This window comes from Podarcis raffonei, chromosome 8 (genome assembly GCF_027172205.1).
Source record: "Podarcis raffonei isolate rPodRaf1 chromosome 8, rPodRaf1.pri, whole genome shotgun sequence".
Lineage (NCBI taxonomy): Eukaryota > Metazoa > Chordata > Lepidosauria > Squamata > Lacertidae > Podarcis > Podarcis raffonei.
Window position 1 is genome coordinate 21,127,371 of NC_070609.1, and position 14,767 is coordinate 21,142,137.

Sequence of the window (14,767 nt, forward strand, 5' to 3'; positions counted from 1 at the left end):
AAGGGGTATCCACACGGGGGCCAGTCTTAGAAGAAAGGGAAAGCAGCAACCATGTGGCGGAAATCATCGACTCCAGGTGGAAGGGTAATCAGGTGGAGTATTTGGTCGCGTGGGAAGGGGAACCGGAGTCGGAAAACACCTGGGTGATGGCAGAGGAGGTCAGTGACGAGATCTTGATCGAAACGTTCCACCGAAGGTTCCCCAGGAAACCTCAGCCAGTAGCGAGGTTCAGGAGGGAGTACTTTGGCACCACCGACGATGAGGAGGAACTGGAAGGATTCAGGGAATCGGAGTTGGAAGAAGGAACAGACTCCGATGAGGAGGAGTACTTGGAAACCGGAAACAGCAACAGGTGGAGGGAAGTGTTCGAAACTTCGGAAGATGAGGGAGGTTCTTTCAGGGGTTTTGCTCCCTCGCCTCCCGCAGAGGAGGGGAGGGAAGGGGGTGAAGGGGGCCCTGGAGGGGAGGTGGATGTCAGGGAACTGCCATCTGAGGCGCAGGAGGTGAAAGGACTCACGGAGGGTGAGAGAGACCATTCAGCTGAGGAGGGAACCAGCAGGGGGAGAATTGGAGTTCCAAGGGAAAGTGAGTCGGAGGGAGGGCTCAGAGACACTTCAAGCGAGAACAGTGGGGAGGTTTCAGGACCTCCTATAGGGACACCCACTCCTCGCCGGAAACTGTCACGCCGAGAGTCCAGAAGACGCGTTTCCGTTAAGGAGCTTTTATGCTGGAAGAAGTTCCGTAAACGCCCACTGTCCGATCCAACGAGCGACTGATGGAGCCATGCTTAAGGAGCTCCGTCACAGACAGAGGTTTGTGGACTTAGCCAAACTCTGAGGGACTAGGATTTTACGCACAAGCAGCTCACCATCCCATCACACAATCCTTCTGATGTGACAGGATGCAAGCTGATGAAAACAGGATGCCACCTTGCTGTATCTAGTTTGTAACCCTACACTCCTCCTCCCTGTGCAGCCTCTGGTAATTCACACAGAAATAGGAGAGTGGTGTGTCAGGGGGTGGGGAGAGAAGAGAATTAAGAGAATTTTGGGGCCCACGAGACTTAAGTAATTTATCATGGGGGACAACAACAAAATCACAAGTGAGGCCTTGATCAATCAATATAGCCAACACAAACTTCTGAGCACTTGATGAAGATGCTGAAACATTAACAGAAGTTTCATTGTGAGCCAAATAGCAAACTCGATTGCCAGGAGAGTTGTGGAAACTGACTGTCATCTAGAAACATGAAATGTGCTTGAAATGCTAGTAATGCTGTTGCAAAATCGGGGTGGGGTGGGGATAAAATTGGAAAACAGCTTCTATTTCAACTGTTTTCCTTATAAACAGTTGAGACACCTTAAAGACTACCACATTTATTATGATTTACATCACATATCCTCCAACCTTGTTAATACAAAATATACAGCGCACATTAGTGAATAGCACAATCAAGTTATTTTCATTCCCCGCTTTTATCTGAGCCTGAGCGCCACATTCTTTCATGGGCAACCTTCTGAGTGCCGCATACCAGTGGCGTTTGGGGTCAGATGCAATAATGAGCAGAGCAATGGATGGGACTTTTAGGGTTACATTCCAGCCATACAAAAGTCAGAGATTTCTACACAAACACACACCCCTCCATCCTTCTTCCAGGCAAGCAAGAGGAGTTATCACAACTCAAGGACACATTCCAACCAGCAAAGGCATTCAAGGAGGGTGTGACCTGTGGGAGAGTGTGCGGCCTGGGAAAAGTCCCAAGGGCCAAACAGAGACAGGCCTAGAAACTGCAATGGGCCCCTGGGTTAAGGTTCCCCACTCCTGCACTTAGCAGTAAATGAGGGCCAAAGTGGAAGCAATATTTGTCATATGATATTCCCTTGTGAAGCTGATTTTTCTTCAACAAGTAGTGGGGGCGGGGGCGGCTAGGGGGACTAACCCCACCAGGTCTGCTATTGGCACCAATGGATGTTTTCCTCCCACTATGAACAGCAGGAATAGTGGGGAAGGCAATTACTATCAGACCATGTCAGGGACAATAACTTAGCCCCTCCTCCCATGCCATGTTCCCAAACCAGCTCGCTCTCTAACCACACTAGCTGTTTTTTAAAGAAATAAAAGTCAACCTGGGAGACCAGGGTTCGAATCCCCACTCAGCCATGAAGCTCACTGGGTGACCTTGGGCTAGTCACCATCTCTTAGCCTAGCCTACCTCACAGAGTTGTTCTAAGGATGAAATGGGGTGCAGGAGAACTATGTACATCACCTTGAGATCTTTGGAAGATAACGGTGGTATATGAATGTAATAAATATATAAATAAACCGCATAATGGCAAACAACATTTGTTTTGGCCCAAAGGGTTGTGGGGAGAAGTTCCTTTTCTAAAGTAACAAGAAATAATTCAAAAGTGATTCTGATATTTATATGGTAGAAATGTAAGTTGTGGGGCCAGGGGCCATAATTATTAAAAATGCATATAAATAAATATTTACATAAACATGCCTTAATGATGCTTGTTGTTCCATCTCCTCGCTCTTAAGTCAATAGGACTTACTTCAGAGTAAACACAAATAGGATTGCTAAACACTCTCTAGGATTCCTTAGAGAGTGGAATCTAATTTTTCATCCAATTTTCATATAGACAAAGCTTTGTTAGGGTCCAGTAGATGAAAAAAAGGAGAAAAACAGGGAGCTAAAGACACTCAGGAAGTGTACGACAGCTACTGCTAAAATAGTTCCATTACAGAAAACAAATACACCTTCAACTGCTTTCTAGAAAGCCAATTGCACTGATAGGAAACGGCCTAGCTAAAAGCACAGGTGCTGCTTTTGAAGCATATTGCATAATATTCATAACCAGAGGTCACAACGGTAGCAGTGGCTGGAGGATACAGATTCCATGAAGAAAATAATCAGCTGAACAGAAGGCTGAAATCAAAGACCAGACAACCACGCTGCAGACTAATCAACCAGCATCACTATTATCAAGTTCTCCAGCTGCCTCTCAGCATGCTCACATGGGCTTCTGTTTTCCTCCATTTACTTTCACACTATTAAAAGGACAAGTGGTGCTAGAGAGGGACTAACTTCTGCAAGATGAACAACTAGAGGTGCAAAAACAATTTGAAAGAAGTGGGGTGGCGGAGAAAGAAGGAGTAGCAGCACTGTAAATCAGACAAGGAATTGCTTGGAACAACCCTTGCACTTTGTATGGCATATATGAATAGAAAGCAGAACCTTCTTAGCTGGATTTCTTTCCTTCTCTCCTTTATGTCAAAATTGCTAGTCAACTGCTCAGAGTCAGGGAGAAAAAGGCTAATTCAGCTGCAAAGAAAAATCTGCCTTAAATGCATATGCCACAGACACAATCACGATTTGCCTTGCAGTCAGAGAAAATATTATAGTCACTAGAGGAAAGTGCCATGAGGTAGGCTGGTTGTTGGTTTCATGCCTCATTAAAGGGAAGGATGCATCTGCCAACACAGCACCGGCTTGCACCATGCTGGGAGTATAAGCAGATGGTGCCAAAGCAGCAACACAGGCTCAGAAGAGCTTCCTTCAGCTGGCCTAGCTGTAAACAGAATGGCAAGCTAGGCTCCCTTAAAAAGTAATTATGGGCAGAAAGTTCATTTGTGTGTGCAGAAAAGTGGAGTCTATGCTGATGGAAGCCAAAACACTTCCTATCACGAAGCAACATAGTCAAACTAAGTGCAGTATCAGCTACAACTACATTGCAACGTCAGTGGCCAAGGCAGCATACAAAATAAACTTACATAGAAGGCAGACCCCTGTCCAACTTAAGCTTGACCAAGCCATTACTTCTTTAGATATATACCAGTGAGCAGTGCAATCCAAACCCTCCTGGTGTTGAATGGGGTGGATGAGGATACTGCATAGTCTCTCCTCTGTTAAGTCTTCACTGGAGAGGAGGAGTGACACTGGGGTTTGCTGGGGGTGGTGGTGCTGAAGAGGGAGCTCAGCCACAGTGCAGACCCAACTTGCCCACTCAGATGGCAAGCTACTGCCAGGTATTCTCCTGCAAGAGGCAGCCAGCGGAAAGGGAGTATTGAAAGGTGGGGTGCCAACAGCTTTGGATCAGAAAATCAGAAAGTAGTGCCTCCACCTTCCACCCATGCCAAGGATGTGCTAGTTAATCCCCTGCTCTGTCCCACAATCAGGATTAAAATTGTTCATTAAGTGCTTCTGAGGTCTATGGGAGTATGTTTACAAAAGACTGAGTCCTCTCCAGGGAGTACAAGTTGTCCCGAAACGCTTTTTTACTCAAATCGCACTCACCCACCACTGCCATCACTAATGTGGTCACCTGGTAGGCACCAGGGTGGGGTTAAATCCTGTGCTAGCAGGGTGTCCCTGTTCCCAACACTGTGTATCCAATCTGAGCAGATTTTAAGCCTGCTCATTGGTTGATGAGGAGCTTAAATCCTGTTCACTTTTGCAGGATTCCATGCAAATCCTACCTGATTCAGGAAGGGGTTGGCATTGCAATCCCCTGCTAAGAGTTTCTCCTCATTATTTTTGCAAAGGTTTCCATGCAAACTTGCATGGGATCCCATGCTAAAATGATGGGAACACTCACCCTTTAATGGGAGATTCTGAGGCCCCCCCTTATCTGATTCAGCAACAGGTGTGCATCAGGATCCCATGCTGAAATTGAGACTTTTTCTATCATTGTTTTAGCAAGGGATTCCATTCAACCCCTGGCTAAGATGAGGTAAGAAACCCTCCCTTTTAGTAGCACTTTGCGAGGCGCTTTGAGGTCCCAGCTTCAAGTACCTTACACATGATGTCAGGTGGCTGACAAGTGGGAGGCCCTATCCACTTGCCAAATTTGGTCCACCAGGGTGATCCTGGTAAGGATTTGGCCCATGAAGCTACAAAGGTTCCCCACTCACGCTATACACACCTCAATCTTGGAAGGGGCTATATGCTGTGTGCACACTACTTGCTCACTAAGAACTGCTCCATTTGCAGCTCAAAAGAACTATTCAAATAATGAAAATGAAAAGTCCAAAAAGTTCAGTAAGAATTCAAGGTAACATTTCTCCTTCAGCTGCGTACTACTCAAGTAATAATAATAATAATTTTTTATTTATACCCCGCCCTCCCCAGCCAAGGCCGGGCTCAGAGCGGCTTACAAGCAATAATAAAAACAAGATGAATGATTACAACTTAAGTCTCAGTGCATCCATCCCCAGCTCCTAATGTCAGGTTGCCAAACTGTGTCGTACTTGTTTATCATCATGTACAAAAGTTTGGTTTTGAAGATATCTGTACGCATCTGAAGAAAAACAACTCATCACACTGGGATGACAAAGATGGCTGAGAGGTTGTGCTAACATCTGAATGAAATGCTCCATTATAAATGTAGAAATAAGGCTTTTGGCAATGAGATCTGCCCAGCCTATGCTGTGAATATTCTTTGGGAAGATACATATCCCATATTACATATTGTCTTTCACAATAAAGTTGAAAATCCCTTGGAGATTTACTTCAGAGTGGGCCCCACTGCACTGAGACATATACATGCATTCATCTTGCATAATGAATCACGGTGTAATAAATTTTGTCTGGTCTGAAGCAGCCCTGAACACACTCACAAAAGAAAAAGGATGAATTTATGTACAGATCTGTTGGTGTGAAAGAAGAAAACAAAATGGGATATGCATGTCTGTTAATTTTATTTCTCCACAGAAATCTGAGGTAGTTTTATGGACCTGGTTTCCAAATATTGTCCATAATTTTGCTTGTCCAGATGGTTGAAAAAGCATCTATAGCTTTCATCTCTGGCTCCAGTTACATGGGCTTTCCTTGTTTGAGGATAACTGCTTACCTTTCTGAGGGCTTGGTTTCCGCATTATATTGCCTCTTACAGGTCCTCACCCTGGAACTGGCTCCGCTTTTCTAATCTGAATTTATCTAGGGGGGAGGGGAAGAGATGAAATATTACAGCCTCTTAGGAACTTCATGACTTTTTTGCAACCAATATACAGGAAAATAAGAAACCTCAGCTCCATGATTTCCTAAATTAACCTGATTTGGATCTATTATAGTCTGCTTTCAGGCCTGGTTTTGGAACAGAAAGTGAGAAGGTTATCCTAATGGATTATCTGTGCCAAGAGATGGATAGAGAACTGCTACTCTACTATACTTTGAGATCTTTTGATACCATCAGCCATGGTACCCTTCTGGGTTTCCTGGCTTTGATGGGAACACGCAACACCACTCTTCGTTGGTTCCATTCGTATTGGGACAGATGGATCTAGAAAGTGGAGACTGCAGATAGCCGTTTTACCCCAGGTCCTTTGGCCTGGGGGAAACCACAAGGCTCCTTTTAGTTAGAAGAGGGGGATGGCATATCAAGAGTGATTATGTTTTCTAACCAACGCATATCTCAAAAATATTGTGGCCAACTTAAAAATAATTTATTCTGTTAAAAACAAATCATTATTGTAATATACTGTAACTCCCTCTTTTTCTAAGAGTTGAGTTCACTGCAATAATGCTTTCAAGTTATGAGTGCCAGAAATGCAGCTTTGCAACAAAAAGTTGAGATTTGCATGATTTCCAGTGAGACTTCAAGGTGTGTAATAAAAATAAACTGACAACTTTATGAAACAGTCAAGGGACCAACTCACTAACGAGTTCAACAACTGCTTTCACCATAAACATCAAACTTTAAGTTTACAGGTATAATTGATAGCATAATAAATTCAGAAGAACATCCTATGTCTGCTTTTTTATATTTGACCCCAAAAAAGGTTTTGCTCTTGGCCTTTGTTTAAGAAGCAAACAAACCTGATAGTTACAATAATTAGGAGAACAAAATAAATAAAGCTAGCACAATTATAGTCACCAGCCATTTGGGTTTTATTACACAAAATGTTTTTGTGCCCACTCAGTTGATCTTTGTTAGAGATATTTACAACCTGCTGCTGTGCTAATTTATTCAGAAATAAAAGTCATGCTAAGTCCCAGAGGACTTACTCCCATCCCAGGCAAGGTCCTAGTGTGGAACCGCCAATTTTTTAAAATTAAAATGAACAGAATGCTAACTAATCGTAAAGTTATCTTGTGCTAAATTAAAATTAATTGTGGCAGGGAAACAGTTGTTTCCCCCCTGCAAGAGATGAAAATGATTTGAAAGATGGCTTGCAACTTAAACATGTGCAATCATTTTACTTTTGTGTTGTTTGAAAAACCTGCTTTGCAAGAGGTAACCATGAGATAACTATAGTGTGGATATAATATAGAAAGTGTTACCGCTCTCAAAAACTACTCCTGATTCTAGCCTTTGGCCAAAACACCCCTGCCCCACGTCACCTTCCTCAAGTGTTCTTACAGTTTTTCCAAAAAATAAGCAGAATGTGTACATAGAGACCAAGTCCCATAGTAAACACCCCTCTATATTGCAGGCAGCCCATCTTTACTGCAGGGAATATTTACCTTCCAGTAAGCTCTTCTGAGCTGAAAAACATCCATGCACATGGAGCCTACTTTCTGGCTACTGGCCTCCTCTTAAAAGAGCAAAACAGCAGGGGATACTGGAAGGGCAGAACAGGGCAAAGACCTTCTGGCAGTCAGCCCAGAAAGGATCTGAGCTAACAGGAATGCCAGGAGGCAGTGACCAGGGAGCATAAGTTCCCTGTCTACTACTGAGAAGTCACCTGGCTGCGTGTTCTTCAAGCTGGAGCCAAGCCTGCTAAGCAGGAGAGGGCAGGAGATAGGCCTAAGCTACTGCAAAAAGGGGAGAGATTTCTGAATATACAGGCAAAAGAAGGATCCTAGACCTGTAAGTCAGCTGAAGACAATTACAAGGCATATGAAGGAAGTTCTTGGCATGTCTCTAAAAGTCTTATCTTTAATGTCACGGAATATAGTGTGAGAGACCAAGCATAAATCATAGGACTAAGAAGCTTCTAAGAGAACTGGTTTCCTACATCAGCAACTGGTATGTGTACTCACAGGATCAACTCTTTAACCCCCACCTCCCCAAACATTTATTTACATCCTTCTAAACACTGAAGGCATCATTAACACTCTGGGAAAAACGCTACACTATGCTCTCAGCATGTTCAATAGGAGAGCAGCAAACATTTCCAGCAATTTATAAACCGGAGTAGTTCCTCAGATAGCGTTATCACAAAGGAGTGGGAGTCTCTTGTAGTATCTGGCACAGTGTCAGATGTTCCAACCGTAGAACAGACTGTATTTTTGAATGGGAGAAGAGCTAACAGCCACATATACTTGCATGGTTACAGTGACATGCCAGAAAAACCACAGCATGAAAGGATTCTGGACTGCTTTGCTGCTGTAGATGCAAGAGCAAACTAGAGCAGGAGCCAACATTTTGGGTGAATGTAGAAGTGCCAACTTTAGCAAAGTAGAGGGAGTAACCTCAGAGGGTTTGTGCGAATTTATATTTCTGATGTCTAACAGGCACCATGATCACTGACCATTTTCAGTAATACTGTAGAAATAATTAAGAGAGTTAAAAGTCACTAAGTTCTAAAGTTGATATACTGCCTCTCCTGCATATACTGTTGCAGAGTTATAAATATCCTGTGAGAACAGGTCTTACAACTTTGCCTTGTTCTGAGATGAAGAAAAGTGTTTCCCCATGTTCCCTTATCAAACAAGAACAATAAAATGACAATTGTGGAAATTCTCACTCTGATTATGGAGATTATGGAGCCATTTTTCAACAGTTGTTCTCAATGCAGGTTACAAATAAAGAAAAACAAGTAACTCTGAAAATTACAGAAATAGTAGTGGGGCATTATAAAAATTGCAGATGAAAAACAGAGAGGTGATGCTGAAACAACACTGTAGTTATAAAAGGCTTGCCAAAAGAGAAAGAACTTGGCAACTTGTTTTAAAAGGGCCAATCTCCTGAATCTGTTATGCTGAATTTAGCAACTGATATCATAGTTTGGAAGCCACCAGTGAAAACAATTTTTCAGTGCCGGTCACAACACTAATAGGTTATGAGAATGCCAACAGGTTTTCCCTCCTAGAACTCAAAGAGGAGGAACATAAGGAAGAAGGTACTCCCACAGCACTAAGCACCTCTGGAAAGTCCATCATAAGGATATATACAAACCAGAAAGGTGGCCTTCACCAGCATCTCAAATGGCTGATCTTGAAAGAGGAAACCACATCCACTTCCTATGATACAAAAAGACAAAAAACAATTGATGGTCAAATATACCATTACAACAGCCTTGCTTTTAACAAGTCAATCTAATATTTCTTTCAGCTTCCCTTTCTGGGTAAGAGTGGGAAGCTTGCGGGCTGGGTTCCATAAGTGGCATAGGCACTGTAAGTGGCCATAGGATAAAATGTCTCTCTCTCACACACACACACACTCTCTGGTGGTGCTATATTGCTCTAGTCAGCAGGTCAAAGGCAAAACTACCCCTAAGGCACAAGTGGCAGCACATTGTAAAGTGATACATTTACATTTTTTGAACTTGGCTTGTGAACTATAGGATACAGGGCCAAAATAGATGCACCATGCAACATTTATTGTTTGCCCTTGTGTGTCCTTTTGCTAGAGGAAACAAGCCAACAGCCAGTTCGGGGAAGCTAAGCTGAATCAGGACTGTGGCAAGAGAAGAGGGTTTTTTTTAGTTTAGTTTTTTTAAAGAATTGTACCTTCACACCTGCTCCCATTGGTACCAATGTAAGCTTTCCTCCCATTGTGGGTTGATGGAATTCCAACCAGGATTTCAACTGGGGCCAACCCCTCCATTGGCCCAACCTGGTTACTACCCACTTGAACCTATTGACAATCAATTTCATTGAGCGACTGACTACCAATTCTCCTGTTACGAGCAAGGAACAAAAAGTTCTCGCTATGCACTTCTTCCATACCATGTATAATGGTATATTTGCAAGAAAATACGAAGACAAAGTTTCATTTTACAAGAAGCATATTTCAATTGCACTTTCCAACGGAACCTTCCTTCAAAGAGCTCCTCCATACTTCTGTTTGCCACATTGCTTTCCTCTTTTTGCCACTGAGCTGAAACAAATGGCAAGCTCTCATGCAGATTCTGGAGGCTCTTGTGAGATCTTGTGGGACTGTCCAAGATCTTGTAAGAGTCTCCCAGAGCCCGGTAAGCAAGTTTGAGAATTTTAAAAGCTCTTTAGTTTTTAAGCTATCCGTGTTGGATGCATTTTCAGCTGCCCAGTTGCCAAGCATATAAAGCTGCAATCGCGCAAGTTAAACGTGTGCAAGATGTGAGTCAACTGTATTTTAAAATCAACGCCTCTAGGCATAAATCAACTTTCTTGCCATAAGTAAACTTGGTCAGTTTCCAAGTATCGCGGATAGAGGGTAACATTTCCATATTCTAGAAAAGCTTAAGCCCAAACACTTTTCTTCAGAAAAATTACCCACAGGTAAAACCACAGCTTTTCTTTGAACCTCCAAGGGATGACAGTTTCACAATTATTCTAGAGTTGATGGACCTTTAAGTAGCTTTTGCTAATGCTTATCTTAAACTGGTCTTCATTTAAAAGTATTTCTTATAGTACTGTATCTGGTAAACTAGAAGAACAATTTTCCTTCCTCTTTCTTAATGGACGGTTGCACATTTTTATTTATTTATTACCCCACCTTTCTTCCACATATAACACAATGCAGCATATATAAGGTTCCCAGGCAGTCTCCCTTCCAGACACTGCCTAGACCCAGGCCTGCATAGCTTCACAAGGCAGCTGCATCACATGCCTTCAGGCCAAGTGTACATTTATTCTTATAAAAAGGCATCTAGAATTTGGAAGGGGAAAGCAGTGGAGGGGGGCAGTTTTAAGTGGCAAAATTACCAGCAGGGAAAGGGTGATTATTCTCCAGACAAAATTGCAGACTTTTGAGGATGCTTTTTAGTTAGCTTAAAAAAAATATTTTAAAAAATTGGGCGTTGGTACATACATATGTTACATTTCTACTCTGTGCCAAATGTTTCCCAAAACACAATCTTTACTATGTCACATATTGGCTACTGTGCATCTGTACATCAAAAGATGATTCGGTAGCATGTTACATATCCTAGCATTTCAGTTATAATCTACTGAACAACACAATATATTTGCCTTGTTTGCAGGTAATGCTGAGCCAAAAAAACAATGAGTGATAAACCAATATCAAACCTTGGTTACAGCCAGTGTTTGAAACTCCCATTGTTCTAGGCGCATTTTGCGACAGGGAATTTCATCAGCACAAGCAGTTTATGAGCTCTGGGTGCAGTACTGCACCTAAGATTTCAGATTAAAACTGCAGTGTGGAAGGAAAGGAGGACCTTTTTCTCCCTCCCCACCTTCAGCTAATTTCTGAAGACTGGAGAAGAGACCCACTTAAGAATATTAGGGGGGTGGGCAGGGGAAGAACTAGACCATGTGAAAAATGAACACAATATTTTAGCTACAGTTCATTCATTTTCAGCTTTGTATTCTTGTTATAAAAAGAGCACGCCTAGACATTCTGTTGTTGCGCCCTTAACATAGGTTTAAGGTGCCATTCAGCTCCTAGCTTTCATATCTCAAATTCTAACACTGGTTACAGCACATGGTTTGTTTGGAATGAGACAAACCTAGGTTCACACACAATGCTAAGTCAGGCCATAGCTTAGCTGTGGGGAGCACAGCAGCAGCAGGACCTGGGGAGGATAGAAGTAGATGAGATTTTTGTTCTGGGTACCCACAAGCTTGCTTGCATTTGCTAAGCCATAGTTTGCATTTGCTAAGCCATAGTTAATATGCGAACTGGGCCACTATAATCTGTATAGCTTCCATTTCAGCAACATGAAATTGCCTCATTTAGATGGCTAGGTCCCTCCTTGTTTTCCTGAATACATGTGTTTAGCCAAGATTTTAATCCTTTAGAGGAGAGACTACATACATCCTTTTCTGACAGGCTAGACAAGATTCTAGAGTTTACTGATGAGTGAACAATCACCATGACAGACCAAGCATCAATAATCAAAGCAACAGCTACAGCAAGCCTATCAACTGACTGCAGTATGCAGACAAGTACAGTACAGGACTTTTTGCAGGTAGCATTTAATATAATTCATCCTCACTCCTAAAATGATTGTGGAAAGCAAGTCTCATTTAGTTCAGAGATTTGACTAGTGATGTGCTTAGAAAGTTCATTTTGAACTTGAACCCATTCCCCAGAAGGGAATACGGCAGTTTATCAAAATGTCTGTCATTTTTTTGTTTTGTTTTTTAAGTTGTAACTTGTAACATAGAACTACACTCAGAGTAGAAAGATGAATCCCCTTAAGTTGATTTGTGCATTCGGTTTTCAAAACTGCAAGAATGACAGATATATACTGACAACCAAAGCAATATATACACACATTAGAGACCAAATGATATATATTTATATTCCACATTTGTTCATAACACAATACACTATGCTATTTCCTAAATTCTATAAACTATCCTGATGCCATATACTTCATACAGAAACTTTTTATATATTAAACTTCTTTCATTCCAACAGAACATACATCCCCACCTGACAATATGTTTAGGATCTGAATGTGAGACATTGCTAAGAGAGGACATCTGGATAATAGTGGAGGATGGAAAAAGTTCAGACTAAGTTCGTCTATCAATAATTCAACACATTTCAAAACAACAATAATTAAAACCAATCTGGTAATAAAATCCACAAATGAGCTCATATCCACATGTGACAGCCTCAGTCACTTTTACAGATTCAAAGCAATCAAGGGGAAACAGTGAAGCAAATGAAAAAGTGCAGGTAACACCCAAGTCCCAACACAATATTGAGTTATTCTGGAATAAAGTAGAAGTATATGGGGAGAGGGTGTTAGTCCAAAGTGTGTGTTTAACAGCCTCCTGTAAACTTTTATTTTGAAAGAGCCAAAAGACTGATAAGGGACGATTCCCAGGTAAAGGAGATAAAGAAGGGAAGGGAAGGGCATGGGTGAAAGATATCAAAACATTGGATCACAACTTGAAAGGCAGTCTTCTTAAATAAGGAAAAGCAGTCAGCATGCATGCTGTTTCCAACAACTATCCTGCCAGATGCCTCCAGGAAGCCTTCAGCAGGTCAGGAAGGCAGCTATCCTGGCCGCTTATATGCTCCCCCCCTCCCCCAGCACGTGTTATTTCAAAGGTATACTGCCTCTAAACACAGAGGCTCCATTTTACCATGACTAACAGCCCTCGATAAATCGACCGGATCTATCTTCCTCCATGGATTTGGCCACACACACAAAGTGGCCGTCGCCACATCATATGGCAGCCAATTCCATATGAATTAATTAGACTCGTGTGCCAGAGGATGCTCCAGAGATGGCGGGGGGGGGGGTTGGAGAAGAGAGAGCAAGGCGAAGGAATAGAGGAGCATGCTTCGTATAACGGGGGGTGGGTGGTGGATTTTGGAACAATAATTCTAACAATGAGCGGCCACAACAACAACAACAACAACAACAGCACCCCGTTAAAGCGAGTAAGCAGCACCCACCAGACAAGGAGACGCTGCACCCCACCCAGCAGGCCCGCGGGGTCAGGAGGCATCACCCCAAGGAAGGGGCAAAGTCAGGGCCCACGATGCGTGAGGCAGGCAGCGCTATGGGCCGCTCGCTGTCACTCCGCCAGGATGGGCTCGGCTGCCCCTGGAGGGCCCGGGCCTTTGCTGGGCTGCGGGGAGCACAGCCGCCCTCTCCCCAACCCCTCGCTGGGCAGCCAGGCCGTGCTCCGAAGCCCCGCTGCTGGCAGGTTCCAGGCCGAGGAGGCCTCCCCGCTTGGAAGCGCCGCCGCCGCCGCCGCGGCCTCTTCGCTGCTGCTCACCTGCGGCCGCCGGGGTTCCCTCCTCTCACTCCCTCGCCACCGTTATCGCCGCCGCCATGTTCCGAAGCGCAGGGAGGTGGTGATGGTGGGGAAGGGGGTGGGGGGGATGAGGGAGTGAAGGAAGGAGCCTGCCCGGCCCAGCCTCGCTCGGCCCAGCAGCGCCGCCCCCTGCCGCCTCAGGACGAGCCGGGGAGCCCCGGCCTGTCAGGGGAAGCGGGAAAGAGCCCAGACATCCTCCACCTCCGCCTCGCGCCGGGTGGCGGGAGCAGCGCCGCTGCTTTACAGCGCTGAGACGACGACAGCCGAGATGAGGAGGAGCCTCGCCTGCAACCCCGGAGGCGGCGGCGGCGGCGGCGGCAACATCAGTCCGCGGCCTCTCCGTGCCGTTTCCCTCCTCAAAAGGCCGCCGCCGCGTCTCCGCCTCACACAAAACAAGAGGCAGTTAAATAGGCCCAACACAAACACACACAATTCCAACCCTCCCATCGCGCCGCACAGATATTCTGCTTTTCCAGCTGCATTCGCTTTTTAACGCAGCGTTGTTGTTTGCATTTATATACCGCCCTATACCCGGAGGTCTCAGGGCGGGTCACATAAAAAGATCACAGTATATAAAATAAAAATAAACGCAAAAATAACCCAATCAGTGCCGGATTTAACGTATAAGCTAAACAAGCTGTAGTTTAGGGCCCCACTCTTGGGCCCCCCCCAAAAAAATAAAGGGAAAAAAAACCCCCTACATACAGCAACAGTGTTTTGTGTTGTTTAGGCTCCTATGATGTAAATATTTTGTTATGTGCAAATGACTTTACATACCTATTAGGTAGATAAATTACCATATAGTATACTGTATATTCAATACAAAAAAACAGCGACCATTTGTTGTTGACAAAGGACAGCTGGACATATAAAAGG

General features: G+C 43.9%; 1 protein-coding gene across 5 annotated transcripts in view; it reads right to left on the reverse strand.

Moving 5' to 3' along the window:
• SCMH1 (Scm polycomb group protein homolog 1) overlaps nucleotides 1-14,236 on the reverse strand; it is a 49,567-nt gene extending 35,331 nt beyond the window's left edge. For 2 of the 5 annotated variants that reach the window (XM_053398465.1, XM_053398463.1), the window contains exons 1-3: nucleotides 13,853-14,236; nucleotides 9,123-9,187; nucleotides 5,853-5,938 (exon numbers count right to left, since the gene is read on the reverse strand). In XM_053398465.1, coding sequence (XP_053254440.1) covers nucleotides 5,853-5,877 — 25 coding nt within the window. In that variant the 5' untranslated portion in view covers nucleotides 5,878-5,938; nucleotides 9,123-9,187; nucleotides 13,853-14,236. The remainder of the gene's footprint in view (nucleotides 1-5,852; nucleotides 5,939-9,122; nucleotides 9,188-13,852) is intronic. The other 3 variants (XM_053398466.1, XM_053398464.1, XM_053398467.1) reach the window with 2 other exon arrangements.
• Nucleotides 14,237-14,767: the final 531 nt, after the last annotated feature.